Source organism: Microcebus murinus, chromosome 2 (genome assembly GCF_040939455.1).
Source record: "Microcebus murinus isolate Inina chromosome 2, M.murinus_Inina_mat1.0, whole genome shotgun sequence".
NCBI classification, from domain to species: domain Eukaryota; kingdom Metazoa; phylum Chordata; class Mammalia; order Primates; family Cheirogaleidae; genus Microcebus; species Microcebus murinus.
In genome coordinates this window covers 92,059,943-92,082,684 of record NC_134105.1, presented here as the reverse complement: position 1 = coordinate 92,082,684, position 22,742 = coordinate 92,059,943, and the positions used below count along the sequence as shown (strand labels likewise).

The 22,742-nt window shown below is 34.7% G+C and overlaps 1 protein-coding gene across 2 annotated transcripts in view; it reads left to right on the top strand.

Annotated features, from left to right (window-relative positions):
- PHTF1 (putative homeodomain transcription factor 1) overlaps positions 1-22,742 on the top strand; it is a 65,162-nt gene that overhangs the window by 2,479 nt on the left and 39,941 nt on the right. For both annotated transcript variants that reach the window (XM_012778435.2, XM_075999998.1), the window contains exons 4-5: positions 17,904-17,973; positions 18,404-18,562. In XM_012778435.2, the coding sequence (XP_012633889.1) occupies positions 17,904-17,973; positions 18,404-18,562 (229 nt within the window). The remainder of the gene's footprint in view (positions 1-17,903; positions 17,974-18,403; positions 18,563-22,742) is intronic.

The following is a 22,742-nucleotide window of genomic DNA, read 5'->3' as shown; positions in this document are numbered from 1 at the left end:
GGTTTTCTTAAAAGGATTTTATTTCCTGGTATAGTTTCCTTACCTTCCTCCTTCCCCTAGACAATTTAAAGATTTCCTCAATTCTTATTTCCACATCATTTAATACATTCCTTTTAGTATACCATGTAAAAGTTATTTGTTAACCTGTGTGTGTTCATACCCTTTGAGGTCAGGAATTCTGTTTGTATTCCACTTTTAGAACATCTTGATTCATACTAGGAATTCAGTGTCTGTTGCTATATTTAATTGAACCCCATCCATAATCCATATTTTTACTCAATGTCCTCTGGTTGGATAATCTACCTAACAGCTCCTTAATGTATGCTTTTTAATTTAGCAGGAGTGGGAAGAATGAAATTTAAAACAACTATAAAAACTTACTGAGCTAATGTGCCACACATGTATGAGGTGTTAAGAATACAATAAAAAAGACATGGTTCTAACCTTTGTGGGTTTCCTAGTCTAATAGTGATGAGAGAAAAGCCAAGATGTCTTTTTAATATGTTTAATATGTTTAGTTAGGTCTTAGACAAAAATTGATCAAAGAATAAAGTAATGCAATTTAAATATAGATTGACACAAATACAAATATTTTTGAAAACAAATATAAAAATAAGGAAAGAAAAAAACTTAAAATATTAACATCAGATTATAGTAAAGAATTAAAAATTATGTATATAAAAGTATAATTCAAAATTACAAAAGGCATAAATTTAAAAAATCTTAACTTGGATTATGAAAAGTAGTATGCATTCTTCCACAAACATTTATTGAGCTACTGTGTTTAAGGCATTTTGCTAGGTGCTGAGCATAAGAGGAAAAGTATTAACAAACAGAAGTATAAGACTTGGTTAAGGGAAGAACAAGTAGCTTAAGATGACTGGAGGGTAAGATATATAGATGGAGTGATTGGCCATAAATTCCTTTGTTGTTTAACTGTTTTACTAAGGACTTCAGAGAGTATTCTGTACAAATGGAAAAACTTTGATGGTTTTTAAATAGAGGGGCTACATCATATCTGTGTTTTTGAAAGATAGAAATAAAAATATAGACATTATAATGGAATCTATGGAATGTTTCCAGAGTAATACTTGATGAAATTATATTACTCTAAATGTCTATATTAATAAATGTCTAGATTGACTAGGAAGAAAGTTACAGTGAATCATATTAATATTGAAGAATCTATAGAAAGAAAATAGTAATAAGCCAAAGTAAAGCAGGGAAATAAATACCAAACATAAAATTAAAGCAGCCATTATGTATTCTTCATTTAACAAGTATTTGTTGAATGCCTACCTATCATGTATCAGGCAGTAGATATGTCTACATAATGGTGAGCAAAAACATTCAGCATTTTTCTATTTATGCAATTTATGGTAAAGTGGGAGAGAAACAATAATAAAAATAATCATGATGAGTAAAAATTTATGATAAATTTACTAAGAAGAGTTATTTACAAGTTACTACACCTAAAATAAGGGAAATAAGTGAACCTAGTCAAGGAAGTCAGATAACTTTCTCTAAGAAATTGATGTTTAAAATGTAATCTGAAGGATCTGTAGAAGTTAATTAAGTAAAGAACAAATATACTAATATTACACAAATTTCTTCAGAAAACTGAGGAGGATTCCCATGAAAAAGCAGATAAAAAAAAAAAAAAAAAAAAAAAAAAAGAAAACCGAGGAGGAAATACACTTCCCTAGTTATTCTGTGAAACTAGTATTACCCTGATACCAAAGCTAGACAAAGACAGCATAAGAAAATTCATTGTGAACATAGGTGTGGAAATCTTTTTTTTTGGTGCCGTGACTCGGATACGAACAGGTGTGGAAATCTTTAACAAAATATTAACAAATATTAACAAACCAAATTCAACAAAATATAAAACGTATCATCTACTGTGATCAAGTGGGATTTATCCCAGGAATGCAACTTTGGTTTAACATTTAAAAAGAAATTAATGTAGTATATACCATATTAATAGAATCAAAGACAAAATTACATAATCTCAATAAACATAGAAAAAGCATTTGATAAAATTCAATGCTCATTAACAATAGACTAGGAATAGAAGGTAACTTTCTCAATCTGTTAAAGGTTGCCTAGGAAAAATCTACAGCAAACATTCTACTTGGTGATTAAAGACTGTTTTTCCCTAAAATCAGGAACAAAGCAAGGATATCTGCTCTTACCACTTTTATTTAACATTATACCAGGGATCTTAGCCAATGCTGTAAGCCAAGGACAAGAAATAAAAGGCATCCAGATGGAAAGGAAAATGAAAATTACCTTTATTCTTCATGATGTATTCCCCTATTTAGAATATCCTAAGGAATCTATAAAAAATTATATTGACAAATGAATTTGGCTAGGTCTCTAGATACAAGATCAGTATACAAAACTGCATTTCTGTATACCAGCAGTGAGTAATTCAGCAATAAGAAAATTCCATTCATAACAGCATCAAAGAGAATAAAATATTTAGGAATAAGTTTGACATGGAAAGTGTAAGACCTATCTATAGCCATACCACCCTGAATGAGCCCAATCTCATTTGTCTGTAGCCATACCAACCTGAATGAGCCCAACCTCAGCCTGGTTAGTACTTGGATGGGGAAAAGTGTAAAACCTGTACTCTGAAAACTACAAAACATTGCTCAGAAAATTTAAAGGCCTAAATAAGTGGAGTAACATTTCATGTTGATGATCTGGGAAACTTGGTATTATTAAAACGGTGATTCTCTCAAATATATCTATATATTCAATGTATTAATAATCCCTTCAAAGTTCTAGTAGGCTTTTTGGGGGTAGAAGTTGAATAGCTAATTCTCAAACATACATGGAATACAGAGGATGTAGAATATTTAAAACAGATATAAAAAGAACAATTGGAGGACTTATTGGATTTCAAAATTTATGAAGTTACAGTAATCAAGAGAGAGTAGCATTGGCATGAGTAGTAGATTGATGAAACTAGAACATCTAGAAATAAATTCTTACCATTTAATCAGTTGATTTTTGGTAAAGATTTCAGAGCAATTCAATGAAGAAATGATAGTCTTTTCAATAAATGATACTAGAACAATTGTATATATATATATATGTATAAAATGGATTTTCATTCTTACCTCACACCATACACAAAAATCACTTAAAATGGATCATAGATGGAAGTATAAAAAGTAAAACTAGATTTTCTGGAAGAAAACATAGAGGATCTTTGTCACCTTGGGATAGGCAAATATTTCTGGGAAACACATCTAAAAAAGAAAAAAAAATGATAAATTGGACGTCATCAAAATTAAAAACTTACTCAAAATATCTCATTAAAAAATGAAAAGACAAGCCACAGACTGAGAGAAAATATTTCCAAATCATGTATATAATGGAGTATTTGTATCTAGAATATATAATAAGATGACAAAAAACTCAATTTAAAAATGGGCAAAAGATTTGAATAGACATTTCACCAAAGAAGGTAAAAATGGCTAATGGACACACGAAAAGATGCTCAACATTATTAATGAGGGAAGTACACATGAAAACCACGTAAGATAATACCAAACATATATATGGAACACAAAGGACATGGAATATTCAAAACAAATTTAAAAAGAACAGAGTTGGAGGACTTAACATTACTGGATCTCTAAGACACTTGTTTGAATGGCTAAAATTAAAAAGGCAAAGACTGACCATACCAAGTGTTGGCAAAGACATGGAGGAACTAGAACTCTTGTATACTCCTGGTAGGCATGCAAAATTGAAAATAGTTTGGCCATTTCTTAAAATGTTGTATATATACTACTTCCCATATGACTCAGCATTTCCACTTCTAGGTGTCTACCTAAGAGAAGTAAAAATGTAAATGTGTACAAATGTTCGTAGCAGTGTTATTCATAATAGCCAAGAATTGGAAAAAATCCAAATATCCATCAACTGGTAAATAGATAAACTAATGTGTTAGATCCATAAAAGAATATAGTTTAGCAATTAAAAACTATTAATACACACTACAACATGGATGAACCTCGTTAATATTATGCTGAGTGGAAGGAGCCAGCCAAAAAATACAACATATTGTGTGATTTATTCATGTGAAATTTCTAGAAATCTATAGAGATAGAAAGCAGATCGATGGTTGCCTACAGGTTAGGTGGGTAGGAACAGGCAAATAGATACAAAGGAACTCTTTGGGGTAATAGAAATGTTCTAAAGTTTGAGTGTGATGATGGATGTACAATTATAATTTAAATTTTTAGTAAATTTGTATATTAAAACTGTATACTTAATGACTGAGTTTAATAGTATGTAAATTATACCTCATAGAGCTATTTTTAAAAATCACCCTGATAGAAAAAAATAGGAAAAATCATAATGTAGTACATAAAAAATTTATACATGTTCACAATGAGAATTATCTTCTAAACTTTAATTGAGAGAATATAGTCAATATAGAATCTAAAATTATTTTCAGTGATAAAGCTTAACTTAGTCCTCCAAAATAAGACTAAAACAAGAACATTCCCTGTTACTATTTAACATGGTGTTTGAGATACATTTGCGAAGATGAGCAAAACATTCTAATGTTATATTTTCTGTTTCTTTGATTTTTAAAAAAATTAATATTAGAATGAATAAAAATCACTGTGTGAAAATAGCATGATTTTATACCTGTAGAATGAAAAAGGCTAGTCAGAAGCACAGAGACTACTTCAGCTGTATTTGTAATGTTTTATTTCTAAGGCTGGATGGTAAGTATATGACAAATGAGACTCCTTAATAAACATGACAGTTTGAATACACACATTAATTTCCACCTGATCTCTCCTAAACCCCCCTCAAAATTACAATAAATATGAAAAGAGATCAGCCCACAAGGACTAAAAGAATGGGAGAGGAGACAGTTAATAAGAACTACTAGTATAATTTTGAAGGCTGGAAAGTGGATAGAAAGTGAAGAAAGTAAAAATCTAAGTGTCTATGCTAGGGAAAGCCAATAAGAAACAAGTAAAACCCCTATGTTTAAGAATTAAGAGGCCAGGTGTAGGGGCTCATGCCTTTAATCCTAGCACTTTGGAAGGCCAAGGTGGAGGATTGCTTGAGGTTAGGAGTTCGAGACCAGCCTGAGCAAAAGAGAGACCCCTGTCTCTACTTAAAAAAAGAAAAAAGAAAAAATTAGCCGGGCAGCTAAAAATAAAAACAAAAACTTAGCCACGTATGGTGGTGAGTGCCTGTAGTCTCAGCTCCTTGGGAGGCTGAGGCAGGAGGATCATTCGAGCCCAGGAATTTCAGGTTACCATGAGCTAGGCTGACATCACGGCACTCTAGACTGGGCAACAGAGCAAGACTCTGTCTTAAAAAAAAATAAAAGATGATGATGCATCAGCTATATCTGTAGTAGTGAGGTAGAACTGAAAACAGGATTGTTTGAGCATATGTATAAGGAACAATAGACCTATCCCAAATCTTCCTTACTTTATAAGATTTCATAAGAACACTTTTTAAAGACATAATATTTTTAAAGAACTGAATACTATAGAAAGACTGGAATAAATCTGAGATCTATTCTACTACATGGTGACTATGTTAAATAAGCTTGAAAAATGCTAAAAGGGTGGATATAAAGTATTCTCACCACAAAAATTATAAATACATGAAGTAATATGTATTTTAATTAGCTAGATTTATTCATTCCACAATGTATATTTAAAACATGGTGTTGTACACGCTAAATGCATACAATTATATCTGTCAATTTAAAAAATAAAAAAGAATGCTTAAAGACTATACAAGAGAGCTTGAATATACAAGACTATACAAGAGACAATAGCAAGAGAACTAGAAAAAAAATCAAATACATGAGAAAAGTTAAAAGATAAAGCTGAGACCATTTCCCGGAAAAACTATACAAGAACAAGGAAAAAGAAAATAGTAGAGTGAATACAATTCATGTAGGAATCCTAACATCTAACTAGTGGGTGTTCCAGAAACATGTAGAGGAAGAAATTATCAAACAAAAAATACAAAAAAGTTCCCTAGAACTGAATTATTATATACACATTTCCAGATTGAAAGGATCTTTTGAGCGATCAGCACTAAGAAATGTTATGGAGTGTTAAAACATTAAGAATTAGAACTTGGGTTAAGCATGGAGTAGATGGAAGGATTGAAACAGATCATATACAAAAGAATGGGAGTCAGAATGATACTGAGTCCCTCAGCAGCAACTTCTGGCTCATCTGGAAGCTAGAAAGAAGACAAGGGAACCTTCAGTGGACGGTAGAAGACACTGATACAATGAGAGAAATTGATTTTCAACTTCAAGTTTTATGCCTAGCCTAACTGTTAACCAAGTGTAAAGATACCACATAAAGATATATTTAGAGCTTCAAGTTTCCAAAAAAATTCATCTCCATGCTCCCTCTCTCTGAAAGCTATGGGAGGATATATACTGTAATATAATGAATGAATAAACCAAAAAAGAGGAACCCATAGTATCAGGAAACAGGATAGCCAACACAGGAAGAGGTAAAAGAAATTTCAGGATAATTCCAGATATCCTGGGATGATAGCTTGTGTCTGGCCTAGAAAATAACCTGTCCAAAATGGAATATGAGGACAGAAAACTATAGATATCTTCAAGGGGGAAAATAAAGAAACTAATGTTTAAGTAAATTGAAAGCAGATACATAATACTTATAGAGAGTTTGAGGATGAATTAGTAATAGGTATATAGAAAATTAAGTGAATGAAAAAAATGAGGGAATTAAAATTCTAAGATGAAAAATTTATGAGAGGAAAATTTAATCATGGATAACTGCTTGGCTTAGCTGTGAACAACGTTTATGTAATCAATACTAGACATCAAACATGGATTTAACTAAAATTTGTGATAAAACTATATTGGGGAAAAAAACTATAGTTCAGGAGGGTGTGTGTTATAATTATTCATAGTTAGCATGTAGTCTGCGTCTTCCATTATCTTAAGCAACACACACAAACTTAATTGATCTTTATGACAATTCTATGAGATATAGGCTATTATCCCCTTTTTATAGGTGAAGGAACTGAGGCACAGAAAGGCTAAGAAAGTTATCTCCTCATCTTCAAAAGTAAGAAATGAATGGGTAGCATTTGAAATAGAAGAAAGCACTATAAGCATTTTATTTAGAAATAAGCAGGAAGATGGCTGGCTGTGGTGGCTCACACCTGTAATCCTAGTTTTTTTGGAGGCCCAGGTAGGAGGATCACTTGAGACCAGGAGTTCAAGGCCAGCCTGGGCAACATAGGGAGATTCTGGGTATGGTAGTATGAGCCTTGTAGTCCTAGCTGCTCTGGAGGCTGAGGTGGGAGGATCACTTAAACCCAGGAGTTTGAAGTTACAGTGAACTATAATTGTACCTCTGCTCTCCAGCCTGGTCAACAGAGTGAGACTCTGTCTATTAAAAAAAAAAACCAAACACCAAAATAAAAAAGAAAGGAGGAGAAAGAAGAAATAGCTAGGAAGTGGGAATCAAGGGGTAAGGCAGGGTAAGGCTGGAGAGAGTTATTTTTTGTTATTAGCCTTGTAATATGAGTATTATTTTAATAAAAAGAATTTAAAAAGTTTTCCTTCAAAAAATATGTTAAAGTTATCAAATAGGATATACATGTCTCCATATAAGATAGGTAGGTAGATGTAGATGTAAATGAATATATAGATATATTGGATGTACCAGTATCCTTTATGCAAAAACAACAAATCTCATTAGCATTTAGGTAAGAGTTTTAGAGCCAGATAGACTTAACTGTATGTTATATTAATTTTCCTGATTATTTACTGCCTGTAATTATTCCTACTTGTAAGAGGATTATGTGGTCATTATCACATGACTTGTAGTGCCTTCATGTAGGAGGAGAATTCTTCCTTGCCCTTACAGACTTCTAGCTTGGCCCTGTGGTTTGCTTGGCCAGTGGAATGTGAGCTGAATGTGAGCTCCTCTCCCATAACCCAGTCCTGTCCCTTCCCTTCTCTATTCAGTGAATTGCTAAAGTCAGGATTTAGAGTCCTTCTGTGGGTTTGCCTTCACACTAATCTCACATTTTCAATTACCAATACTTTTGGATTCTTCTAGCTAAATATCTTTTGAATATGAATGCTTTTCCTAATTCACACTTCTAATTCCCTGCTCTGACCTATTGTCAGTACTCAGCTGGCTGGCAAACTATTGCCCATGGGCAAATCTAACTGGAACTCAGCCAGGCTAAGTGCTCTACATATTTATTTTTGATGTCTACATGCTATAGTGGCTGAGTTGAGTGGTCCAACAGAGTTGGTGTAGTCCATAAAGCCTAAAATGTTTATCCTGATCTAGATTACTGGAGTAGGTTTTTTTTTAACTTTCTAACTGCTTTTTCTTGCCTCCTATCTTTCCCCATCCTCCATTATGAAGCCAGGTTATTGTGTTATTGTTTCTGTTATAACACAAGCTTGATTGTTTTTCTTATATTTACAACTGTTCCCTGACTTCCTAGCATCCTTACAATAAAATCATACTAGCATGATTATAGTTTTTACAATATGGCTTTTACCCACCTCACCAGTTTATCTCTTTCACTCATACCTATTTTCACTTCCACTCCATGCTTTAGGCCTCTTGAACTTTCTTTAGTTTTTGTCATGTTATCTCGTACTTCTGGGTTTTCTCACATGCTTTTCTTGATTCCCCATTTTGTTACACCTCATACCCAACTTTGCAAATTCTTATACATCCTTCAGGTCTTGGATTCAATATTATTTTCTTTTGGAAATTTTTTTGGACTTCCTAAATGTGAGTTAGTGTCCTTTACACATGTTCCTATAGTACTATATACTTGCTTTGTAATTGTTGTTTTGTTCATCATATGCCCTAAATCAGGGGTGACTTTCCTCTCTGTGCCAGACTGTATAATAATTTGATTCTTTTTGCAATAAAATGGAAGTTTTGGCACACTAGGAAAGACATATGTGTTACAGGGTTTCACTTGTCTTTATTTGTTATTAAATACAAAGTCCAACAATATTGCAATAATACCTCCAATGATTTTATCCCTCTACCAGAAAGTGGGAACTTTGTTTGTCAAATGGGTCTGAGCTTATGATGGTGTTGCAGTTATGTTGGAGGCAAACAATAGGGCTGAGTACAGCCCACAGCTAGGTCTCTGCAGAGAATTTCTAGACCACTACCCTGGCAACTAGTGCAGGGGTATCCTGATTCTCTCTACAGTTTTTTCCCTGTGCTGGTAGGGTAGAGGTTGTGGCCAATAAGGAAATCTACTCATGGCCCCCCAGGGTTTAATTCCACTGAACCTTTCAAAGTTAAGCAATATATTTTTTTTTTACCCACTTTCTTTTTTTAAATTTCAGAATATTACAGGGGTACAAATGTTTAGGTTACATATATTGCCTTTGCCCCACCTGAGTCAGAGCTACAAGCGTGTCCATCCTCCAAACAGTGTACACTGCACACATTAGGTGTGCAGATACCCTTCAGGAGGTATTTCAGAAGAGAAGGCACGGCTATCCTAGGAGATGACAGCTCCATGCGTGTTATTTCCCCTGAACACTTTCCAATGGAACAAGATGCAGAGGTGGAAAATTGTGATATTGATGATCCTGACTCTGTGTAGGCCTAGGCTATGTGTGTTTGTGTCTGAGTGGAAGAAAGGAACAAAGTATATATAAAACCAGAAAACAGTAACATGATATAATTATGTCTTCATTCATTGATAATAACCTCAAGTGCAAACTGAATTAACTCCCCATTTAAAAGATACAGACTGGCTGAATAGATTTAGAAAAGCAATCCAACTATATGCTGTCTAGAGAAAACTCATTTCACCTGTAAAGACACACATAGACTGAAAGAAAAGGGATGGAGAAAGATACTTCATGCAAATGGAAACCAAAGTGAGCAATAGTTATGGCAGATAAAACAAACTTTAAATCAAAAACTGTAAAAAGAGATAAAGAAGGTTGTTATTTAATAATAAAGGTATCAGTTTAGCAAGAGAATATAACAGTTGTAAATATGTATGTACTCAACACCAAAGCATCCAGATATATAAAGAAATTAGAATTAAAGGGAGAGATAGATTACAATACAATAGTAGTTTGGGACTTTAGCACAGCACTCAGCATTGGACATACCAACTAGACTGAAATTATTAACAAACATTCGATTCAAATTGCATTTTAGACCAAATGGACCTAACAGACATTCATAGGACTTTTCGTCTAACAGCAGGAGAATACACATGGTTTTTATCAGCACACGGAACATTCTCCAGAATAGACCACATATTAAGTCACAAAACAAGTCTCACAGTGCAAATAAAACTAGAAATCAATAACATAAGGAGCTTTCAAAATTAAACAAATATGTGGAAATTAAGCAACATTGTCCTGAATGATCAATGGGTCAAGAAAGCCATTTAAAGAAGGAAATTTTTTAAAATTCTTAAAACAAATGAAAATAGAAATACAGCATACCTTTATTTTTGTGCCAATATTATGCTTTTTTGGTTACTGTAGCCTTGTAGTATAACTTAAAGTCTTATAGATTGATTCTTCCAGATTTGTTCCTTTTGTTTAAGGTTGATTTGGCTATTTGGGCTCTTTTGTGGTTTCAAATGAAGCATAGAATTATTTTTTCTAGATCTGTGAAAAATGATGTTGGTATTTTGATGGTGATTGCACTGAATCTATAAATCACTTTGGGTAGTATGGACATTTTAACAAATGTTGATTCTGCTAAACCATGAGGATGATATGTTTTTCCATTTGTTCCATTTACATCCTCTGTGATTTCCTTCCTCAGGGATTGATAGTTCTCCTTGTAGAGATCTTCTACCTCCTTGTTTAAATATATTCCTAGGCACTTTATTTTATTTGTTGCTATTGTGAAAGGTATTTAGTCTTTGATTTGATTCTCCACTTGACTGTTATTGGTGTATAGAAATTCTACTGATTTGTGTACATTGATTTTGTTGTGACCTAAGACTTCGCTGAATTTATTTATCATTTCAAGGAGTCTCTTGGCAGAGTCTTTGGAGTTTTCTAGGTATAAGAGAATGTCATCAGCAAAGAGTGATAATTTGACCTTTTCTTTCCCCATTTGGATACCCTTGATTTTCTTCTTTTGCCTAATTGCTCTGGCAAGGACTTACAGCACTATGTTGAATAAAAGTGGTGACAATAGGCAACCTTTTCTGGTTCTAGTTCTAAGTGGGAATGTTTTTGATTTTTCCCCTGTAAGTATGATGTTGATTGTGGGTTTGTCATATATGGCTTTTATAATTTTGAGGTATGTTCCATCTATGCCTATTTTGTTGACAGTTCTTATCATGAAAGGCTGATGAATTTTGTCATATGCGTTTTATGCGTATATTGAGATGATCATATGGTCTTTGTTTTTGCTTTTGTTTATGTGGTGAATCACATTTATGTGTTTGCGTATATTGAACCATCCTTGCATCCTGGGGATGAAACTATCCACATATTGCCATCTGACCTTTGACAAAGCAAAAGACAATATACACTGGGGAAAAGAATCCCCATCTAATAAACAGTGCTGGGGAAATTGGGTAGCCTCATGTAGAAGATTGAAACAGGATCCATATCTCTTGCCATTCACTAAAATTAATTCAAGATGGATAACAGGCTTACTAAGACATGAAACCATAATAATTGTAGAAGAAAATGCTGGAAAAACTGTTTTAGATATTGGCCTAGGCAAAGAATTTACCAGGAATACCCCAATGGCAATCACAGCAACATAATAAATAAATGGAACCTGATTAAATTAAAAAGCTTCTGCGCAGTCAAGGAAACAATCCAACAGAGTGAACGGACAACCTAAAGAATGGGAAAAAATGTTCATATGCTATACATTTTATAAAGGGCTAATAACCTCAGTTTACAAAGAATTCAAGCAAATCATCAAGAAAAAAATAAAAACAACCCCATTAAAAAGTGGGCAAAACACATGAACAGCAACTTTTCAAAAGAAGATAGACTAATGTCCAATAAACATGAAAAAATGCTCAGTGTCACTAATCATCAGGGAAATACAAATCAAAACAATGGATGATATGAGATATCCCCTAATCCCAGTGAAAATGGCTTTTTATCAAAAAGTCACAAAACAATAGATGCTGTTATGGATGTGGAAAGGAACACTTATACACTATTGGTGGGACTGCAAACTGGAACAACCTCTATGGAAAGTAGTATGGAGATTCCTCAAAGAACTAAAAGTAGGCCTACCATTTGATCTAGCAGTCCCATTACTGGGTATTTACCTAAAGGCAAAAAAGGTCATTTTATCAAAAAGACACTTGTACTCGCATGTTTATTGAAGCACAATTCACAATTACAAAGAAGTGGAATCAACCCAAGTGCCCATCAGTTCATGAGTGGGTCAATAAAATGTGGTATATGTATACCATGGAGTACTACTCAGCCATAAAAAATGAATTAATACCTTCATTTGGTAACAATCTAGATTAATACCTTCATTTTGTAACAATCTGGATAGAACTGGAGACCATTCTCCTAAGTGAAGTATTGTAAGAATGGAAAATGAAACTCAACGGCAATCAAACAGGTGGGAGCAGGGAGGAGGGGGATGGGTGAAATCATACCTAACAGGTACAGTGTACACTTTCTGGGAGATGGGCACACTTATAACTTTGTCTCAAGCAGTACAAAAACAATCCATGTAACGCAAACATTTGTACCCCTGTAATATTCTGGAATTAAAAAAAACTTAGGCAGCATAGCAAAATCTATGGGATGTAGCTGAAGCAGTATTAAGAGAGAATTTTATAGCAATAGTTGCCTACATTAAAAAAGTAGAAAAATTTCAAATAAGTAACCTAATAGTATATCTCGAGGAACTAGAAAAGCAGGAAGAAACAAAACCCAAAATTTAGTATAAGGAAAGAAATAATAAAGATCAGGTTAGAAATAAGTGAAATTAAGACTAAAAAGGTACAAAGGAACAACAAAGTGAAAAGTTTTTATTTTTAAAACAGTCACTTTTTATTAATTGGCCAAATCACAAAAATAATCATGGTAGATACCTTAGTTCATTCTTCTAATAAACCTCTTGATCTGGTCCTCCCTGTTGCCAGCATCTTTACCTTCTACAAAATGGGCTGTCTTTTTCTTTGTTCTACCTCTTGGAGATGATAACTTGAAGGGCCACAGGAAGCGATTTGCTTCTTTGAGATGTTTTCCAACAGTATAGATCTCAGGAACACGTCCTCCATGCAGATGATGCCATATTTACCAAGAGATCGAGCAATCAAAGTGTTATCTGTCAATGTGATTCTCTTACTGATTTTTGCCATAACCACACTTACAGATTAGTTCATTTATTGACTTTAGGTTTGGGTACCCCTTTGCAATATATGATTCTGCAATCCCCAGAGTGTTAATTGAAGTCTTGTTGAGCTTAATAAAGGTTCCATTGAAGATCTGGTAAAGGCAAAGAAGCTGCAACACCTTTCAGACCTTTGGGCTCACACCACTGATACCTCTTGATCCTGATGACAAACACCAATTTGGGTTCTATAGATGCCTAGAAGTTGCCAGCTTTTCTTGCTATCCAGCCATTCAAATCTCAGTTCTGTATATCTGTATATATTTTTTGTGATAGTGCTTAGCTTTTTCATAAATAAGCTTCCTTCTTGCCTTTCAAAGCATCTTTTGGGCAGACTTCTTTCTCAGGCACTTTACCTTCAGTTCTGCAAAATTCTCTTGCTTTTTCTTAAGGCTTTCTGGCACAGCAGGAACCTCTCTTTTTCTTCTCTTCGACACCCTTCGTGGTTCCGGCCAGAAAAGAGTATTTCTATTTTTTTGAAATGGTAAAGTTAATAAACCATTTAGTAGACTAATCACAAAAAAAGAGAAAAGACCCAAATAGAATCATAAATGAATAGGAGACGTTACAACTGATACCACAGAAATACAAATAATCATTTAAGGCCATTACATGGGCCAGGCACAGTGGCTCACACCTGTCATCCCAACACTTTGGGTGGCCAAGGTGGGAAGATCATTGGAGGCCAGGAGTTCAAGACCAGCCTGGGCAACAAAGCAAGACCCTGTGTCTGCAAAAGAAAAAAAAAAATTAGGTGGGCGTGGTGGCATATGCCTGTAGTTCTAACTACTTGGGAGTTTGAGACAGGAGGATTGCTTGAGCCCAGGAGTTTGAGGCTTCAGTGAGCTATGATTGTGCCACTGCACTCAAGCCTAGGAGAAAAGAGCAAGACCTTGTCTCAAAAAATAAGATGAAATAATTAAAAATAACCATTACAGACTATACTCCAATAAATTAGAAAACCTAGCATAAATACTGGATACATACAACCAATCACAATTGAACCAAGAAGCAATAGAAAATGTGAACAAACCAATTATTAGTAACAAGACTGAATCTGTAATAAAAATTCTCCCATCAAAGAAAAGCTCAGGACCTGATGGCTTCACAGCAGAATTCTACAAGTTAAAGAATTCATACCAATTTTTCTCAAACTCTTTCAGAAAATTAAAGAGGAAGTTCTTCCAAACTCATTCTATGAGGTCAGTGTTACCATAATACCAAAACCAGATAAGGACACAACAAAAAAAGAAAACTAAAGGATAATTAGCTGAGGAACGTAGAAGCAAATTCCTCAACAAAATACTAGGAAACCAAATCTAGTAGGACTTAAAAAGATCATTTGCCATAATCAAGTGGAATTTATTCCAGGGCTGCAAGAATTGTTCAACATGTGTAAATCAACGAACGTCACATATCACATCAACAGAATGAAGGAAAAAATTATATGATAATCTCAATAGATGCAGAAAAAGCATGGGATACAATTTAACAATGCTTTATGATAAACACCCTCAATGAGTTAGGTAGAGAAGGACTGGACCTCAACACAGTAAAAGCCATGTATGACAAACCCATAGCCAACATCATACCAAACAGGGAAAAGTTGAAAGCTGTTTCTCTAAGATTTGGAACAAGACAAGGATGTGTACTCTCACCATTCATATTCTACATAGTACTATAAGTTCTAGCCAAGCAGGCAAGAGAAAGAAATAAAGACATCCAACTTGGAAAGGAGAAGCTCAAATTGTCCTTGTTTATAGACAACATGATATTCTATATAGAAAATCCTAAATTCTCCACCAAAAAACTCTTAGAACTGATAAGCAAATTCAGTAACATTGTAGGATACAAAAAGGAACATACAAAAATCAGTAGCATTTATATATACCAACAATGAGCTAATAGAGAAGTTAGGAAAGCAATATCATTTACAACAGCTACCAAAAAAAAAAAAAGAAAAATTAAAATACCTGGGAATAACTTTAACCAAGGAGGTGAAAGATCTGTACAAGAAAAACTACAAAACACTGATGAAAGAAATTGAAGAGGACACAAAAAAATGGAAACACATTCCATGTTCATGGATTGGAAGAATTAATATTGTGAAATGACTATACTACAAAAAGCAGTCTACGGAATCAATGCAATCCCTATCAAAATACTAATGATATTCTTCACAGAAATAGACAAAACAATTCTAAAATTCATAGGGAACCACAAAAGACCCCAAATAGCCAAAACAATCTTGAGTAAAAAGAATAAAGCTCGAGGCTTCACACTAATGGCTGCAGTCCCCAACCCCTGGGCTGCAGACCGGTACCAGGCCATGGCCAACTAGTAACTGGGCTGCACAGCAGGAGGCAAGTGATAGAAGCTTCATATGTATTTACAGCTGCTCCCCATCACTTGCATCACCACCTGAACTCTGTCTGCCTCCTATCAGATCAGTGATGGCATTAGATTCTGCATTATGATGAGTTGTATAATTATTTCATTTTATGTTACACTATAATAATAATAGTGCAATATGCACAGTAAACACTGTGCACGATAAATGTAATGTGCATAAATCATCCTGAACCAATCCCCCACCCTCCACTGTCTGTGGAAAAATTGTCTTCCATGAAACCGGTCCCTAGTTCCAAAAAGGTTGGGGATTGTTGCACTAACAGACTTTGAAATAGACTACAAATCTATAGTAATGAAAACGGTGTGATACTTACCTAAAAGTAGACACATAAGCCAATCAAGCAGGATTAGACCTCATAAATAAATCCACATATTTACAGCCAACTGATTTTCAACAAAGGCACCACAAATATTCATTGGAGAAGGGACAGTTTCTTCAAAAGTGGTGGTGGGAAAACTGGATATCCATATGCGGAAAAATGAAACTAGACCCCTATTTCTCACCACATCAAAAATCAAGTCAAAATGGATTAAACACTTAAATGCAAGACCTGAAACTACTAGAAGAAAGTGGAAATGTTACAGGACATTGGTCTGGGCAAAGAGTTTATGGAGAAAACCTCAAAAGAAAAGGCAACAAGCAAAAATAGGCAAGTGGGATTATAGCAAACTAAAAAGCTTCTGAACAGCAAAGGAAACAATCATCAGAGTGAAGAGACAACCTGCAGCATGGGAGAAAACATTTGTAAATTATTTATCCAAAAGGGATTAATATCCATAATATGGAAGAAACTCCATAGAAATCAATAGAAGAAAAGAATTTGATTTAAAAATGGGCAAATGAACTGAATAGATATCTCTCAAAAGAAGATATACAAATGGCCAACAGATATATAAAAAAAATGCTGAATGTAATCAGGAAAATGCAAATAAAAAGCTCAATGAGATAGCATGTTGCTCCAGTTAGAATGGCTATCATGAAAAAAGACAAATAACAAATGCTGGTGAGGATTCGGAGAAAGGGGAACTCTTATATACTGTTTGTGAAAATGTAAATTAGTATGGCCATTATGGAAAACAATATGGAAGTTCTTCAAAAACTAAAAATGGAACTACCATATGATCCAGTAATTCCATTACTGGGTATATATCCAAAGGAAAGGAAATCAGTTTGTTGAAGATATTATCTGCATACCCATGTTTATTGCAGCACTATTCACAATAGTCAAGATATGGAAGCAACCTAAGTGTCCGTCAACAGATGACAATGTGGTGTATATACAGAATGGAATGCTATTTAGCCATAAAAAGAATGAAATTCTGTCATTCACATTACATTAAGTGAAATAACCCAGACCTCGAAAATAAACACCACACGTTTTCATGCATATATGGAAGCTAGAAGAGTTGATCTCATAGAATTAGAGTGAATAGTTGTTACTGGAAATTGACAAGTGTAAGAGACTGGGAATGATAGTCAAAAGTTGCTTAACAAATACAAAAGTCCAACTAGACAGGAGGAATAAGTTCTAGCATTCTGTAGTACTATATGGTGACTATAATTAAGAATTGATTGTATATTTTCAAATAGCTAGAAGAGTGGATTCTAAATGTTCTTAACACAAAGAAATGATTAATGTTTTGATGATGAATATGCATATTATACTAATTTTATCACTATACGTTCTATAAATGTATTGAAATATCATTTTGTCCCATAAATATGTACGATTATTATGTGTCAATTATAAATAATAATAGAAGCAAAAAAAGTTACTTGGTTTTGAGGAGCGAAATTGGGAGGAGAAGTGAGGTGGCTCAGGGGACTATTTTTCATTTATTGATCTTTTGGCCGTGTATGAATATTTTAAAAAGTGATAAAGTACATGGATGCATTAGTTGATGAGGTTAAAAACTAAAGTAAGATATATATTAATGACAGGTTCCTTTAAGGAATATTAGGACTAAAGTGTCCCACATAAAAGGGAATTAGATACAGAGAAAAAGAAATATTTATCTTTTGTATTTAAAAGGGCTTTTTTTCCTTGTTTATTTTGGTTTTGTTTTGTTTTATCTTAGGGCTTCAAAAACAAACCAAAAAAGATGGGTCACATAAAACCAGACTTGATTGATGTTGACTTAATCAGAGGTGAGTTCTAAAATTGTTTTGTTTCTTATGCACATTATGTTATTTCATAGTGATACTAAAGACTGTTTTTTGATTATCTTCCCTGTGTGAGGGTATACTTTATTTTCTAAAAGTAACAGTCTTCTCTCATCAGTCAGGTTTTAGCACCTTTTACTCTTTGCCTTAGTACTGTGTGACTATATAAATTACATGATTTCTATAAAGGTGAAGGAGAGGTGAACAGGGAGACTTGCTGTTGTATAATTGAGCTCCTGTCCTAGTGACTGAAGTTAGAAGTTATTACATTTAACAAACATATAAGAGAGTTTTTTAACTGAACAGGTTATATGCTGATTTTTTTGCTCTCACTTGTGTTTAATGTAGTGCTACAAGTAGGCATCCATATAGTATATATAAATGTTTGATGTTTTGCTTTATTGTGTCTTTAAAGGCTCAACATTTGCCAAAGCCAAGCCTGAAATTCCATGGACATCTCTAACTCGGAAGGGGCTTGTTCGTGTTGTGTTTTTTCCATTGTTCAGCAATTGGTGGATTCAGGTTACCTCTTTAAGAATCTTTGTTTGGCTGCTACTGCTTTACCTCATGCAAGGTAATTGGGGGAAGGTGGAGTAAGCTATAAAAGTTTCTTTTTGCTGCTTTTGCTACTACAAGGACCTACTGTTCTTACATTTACCCTTTCGTTTGATGGTTTAAAGTACACAAAAATGAAGGGCTGTACACCATTTGGGGATCATCTTAAAATTATTTGCTATGAGAGAATAAACAAGATTGTCTAACTCTTCCTCCTCTCTTGAATTTCTCTCTACCTGTTTCACTGGCCATGACTTCTCAGTCTTGTCTTCTGTCTGAGCCTTGAATATTGAATTACCTGAAGGTTGTATCCTGGGTTCTCTTCTGTTTTGTAGGTACTCTTATCAAGCCCTATTACTTTAAATATAATTGATATACTAGTGATTCCAAAATTTATATCTTTGGGTCAGATCTGTCTGCTGAACTTGAGACTTATAAATCTCCCTGCTTGACATTTCAATATGGAGATTTAATAGGTGTCTTGAACTTAGTAATATAAAAAATGGAACTCTGTGTGTGTGTGTGTGTGTGTGTGTGTGTGTGTGTGTGTGTGTACTCCTCTTTAGGTCTTCTCCATTTCATTAAGTGACACCATTGATCACCAGTATTCCAGTGACAAATTAAATCTTCTTACTCGACCCTAACATCACCTGTCATATCCTGATGTTATCATCAAGTCATGTAAGTTCTACCTCCAAATTCTTAACTCTATCTCAGTCTTTACTGCTACCATCCGTTTTCCACAGCACCAGTATTTCTTTATCTAGACCACTGGTATAACATCTATTCTGAGCTTTCCTTCTACCAATCATTCTTTTTATAGCAATTAGAGAAATATTTTAGAAGTAGAATCCATATCATGTCATTTGCCTGCTTAAAACCCGTTAGTGACTTCCTGTTGGCCTTGGAATAAAAATCCAAATTCCTTACCATGGCCCATAGTGCCCTACATGATCCTTTCCCTGCCCTCCTCTCAAACGTCACCTCTTACCACTGTTCTCCATGTTCACTCAGGCATCATGGCATTTTTTTCTTTTCCTCACACAAAGCTTTTCTTTCTGTTTGAAGCATTTAAAAAAAAATTTTTTTTATTTCAGCATATTACAGGGGTACAAATGTTTAGGTTATGTATATTACCCTTGCCCCACTCGAGTCAGAGCTTCAAGCATGTCCATCCCCCAGATGGTGTGCACTGCACCCATAAAATGTGTATATACCCATCCCCTCCTCCCCCCCACCTGCCCAACACTCAATGAATGTTATTACTATATGTGCACTTAAGTGTTGATCAGTTAATACCAATTTGATGGTGAGTACATGTGGTATTTGTTTTTCCATTCTTGGGATACTTCACTTAGTAGAATGGGTTCCAGCTCTGTCCAGGATAATATAAGAGGTGCCAGATCACCATTGTTTTTTGTGGCTGAGTATACATATGGTATACATATGGCCATGGTATACATATACCACATTTTATTAATCCACTCATGTATTGATGGGCACTTGGGTTGTTTCCACGTCTTTGCAATTGTGAATTGCGCTGCTGTAAACATTCTAATGCAGATGTCTTTTTTTAAGAATGTCTTTTGTTCTTTTGGGTAGATGCCCAGTAATGGGATTCCTGGGTCAAATGGTAGCATTTTTTCTTTCTTTGGAGACAGGGTCTTGCTCTGTTGGCCTGACTAGAGTACAGTAGTGTCATCATAGCTCACCACAGCTTCAAACTTCTGGGCTTCAGCAATCCTCCTGCCTCAGCCTCCTGAGTAGCTGGGACTATAGGCATGTACCACCATGTCTGGCTGAGTTTTTCTATTTTTTATAGAGACAAGGTCTTGCTGTGTTGCTCAGGCTGGTCTTGAACTCTTGGCCTCAAGCTATCCATCCTTCTCAGCCTCCCAAAATGCTGAGATTATAGGAGGGACCACCATGCCCAGCCTATTTGAAGCATTCTTAAGGCTTTTCAAATGGTTGGCTTTTTTCTCATATTTAGGGTATCAGTTCAGATGTAACTTTCATAGAGATGCCATTCCTATCCTTTCTAAATTGTCTTACCACCTCCTAGTCACCATCACATGAATCAATTTTAATTTCTGTATTACATGTCACTACCTGATGTTATTTTTTTCTCTACTCGATATGTATAGGGACCCAGTATAATCACTTTGCCGTCATATCCCCATTGCCTACCAGAAATACTTTTGGAAAGTGGGCATTATATATTGTGATTACACTTACGCAGAAAAGATATGAAATAGAACAAAGAAGACAAAGTTAGGTTAAGGTGAAAAAATTATGTTGTCTACTTTTATCTGTGTTAAAAAATTTTTTTAAATTATGGATGAAAAATATGTCTGAATTTACAAATCTAAACGTTTAATTTTTTTTTAAGTTGTGAAAGTACCATGAAATAGAATTTCTATGATGATGGAAATGTTCTGTATCTTTGCTGCCCAGTACAGTAGCTGCTTAGCCATATGTGGCTATTGAGTACTCAAAATGTAGTTAGTATCAGTAAGAAACTGAATTTTTAATTTTATTTAATTTTAATTGTCTTCATAGCTTTCAGTCTAATGGCTACCTAGTAATCCATCAGATGGACATACCATCATTTAAAATTCATTATAATGTCTGTATGAGAGGTTGTCATATGGATTTACCATAAACACTTTTTTATAGCTTAAGGGTACCATAATTTATATGACTCTTCTGTTTTAGTCTGTTTGGGCTGCTGTAACCAAAATACTATAGACTGGGTGGCTTATAAACAACACAAATTTATTTATGACAGTCCTAGAGAGTGGGAGGTCCAAGATTAAGGTGCCAGAAGATTTGGTGTGTGGTGCGGGCCTGCATCTTGGTTCATAGATGGCAGTCTTCTTGCTTTGTCCTCAATGGTAGAAGAGACCTCTTAGGATAAGGGCACTAATCCTAAGACTATAGCCAGCTGGTCAGATGTCAGAGAGATCCTGTGAACCTCCCTAACATGCTTTCTCATTTTTTACAATATGGATAGATGGGTCAGCTGGAAACTTTTCAAATCTTTAAGTTCTTGTTTTTTGCCCCCCCCCCCCTTTTTTTTTTTTATTTCTTGAAACAGGATCTCACTTTGTCTCCTGGGCTAGAGTGCTGTGGCGTCATCATGGCTCACTGCAACCTCAAACTCCCGGCCTTAGCAGTTCTCCTGCCTTGGCCTACCAAAGTGCTAGGCGTGAGCCACTGTGCCCAGCCTGACAATTCTATCTTTAAGTCATTGTCTATTCTTGTGTTTTACTATAAGCACTTAGGAAGAGTCAAGCTGCACCTTCAACACTTTGCTTAGAGATAACTTCAGCTAAATATTCAGTTTCATCACTTGCAACTGTTACCTTCCACCAAAACACTAGAACACAAACACAATTCAGCCACATTCTTTGCCACTCTATAGCAAGAATTGTCTTTCCTCCAGTTTCTAATAACATGTTATTTCTCATTTCTGAGACCTTATCAGAATAGCCTTTACCCCATATTTCTACCTCTGTTCTGTTTATGGTTACTTAGGTATTCTCTAAGAGGATTGAGGCTTTCTCTCTAGCTGTCTTCTTTTCTTTTTGATTCCTCACCAGAATTTCCTTTAAAAATAAGTTTATGGCAGTCTAGGCTTTTTTCTAGCATACACTTCAAAACTCTTCCAGCCTTTACCCATTACCTAGTTCTAAAGCTGCTTCTACTTTTTTAGGTATTTGTTATGGCTGAGAAGTCCAAGATCATTGGCAGATTCAGTGTTTGATGAGGGCCTGCTCTCTGGTTCATGGATAGCCATCTTCGTGCTTTGTCTCACATGGCTGAAAGGGCAAGGGAGCTCTCCAGAGTCTCTTTTATAGGTCACTAATCTCCTCCATGAGAGTTCTGCCCCCAGGACCTAAACACCTACCAAAGTCCCCACCTCCTAATACAATCATATTAGAGGTTAGGATTTCAATATGAATTTTGGGAGGGACATATTCAGTATGTAGCATCTTCCCATATTGTGGGCATTTAGGGTGTTTCTGGTTTTTCTCTATTAATAATGCCACCATGAACAACATTTTCCTTTCATTATTTTCTTAGAATTTATTATCTGAAATAAAATTAATAGATCAAAGAGTGCAAACATTTAAGGCTTTTAGTATGTATAGTGAAATTGCTGGTAGCACAATTCTTTTGGAAAGCATTAGAGTGCC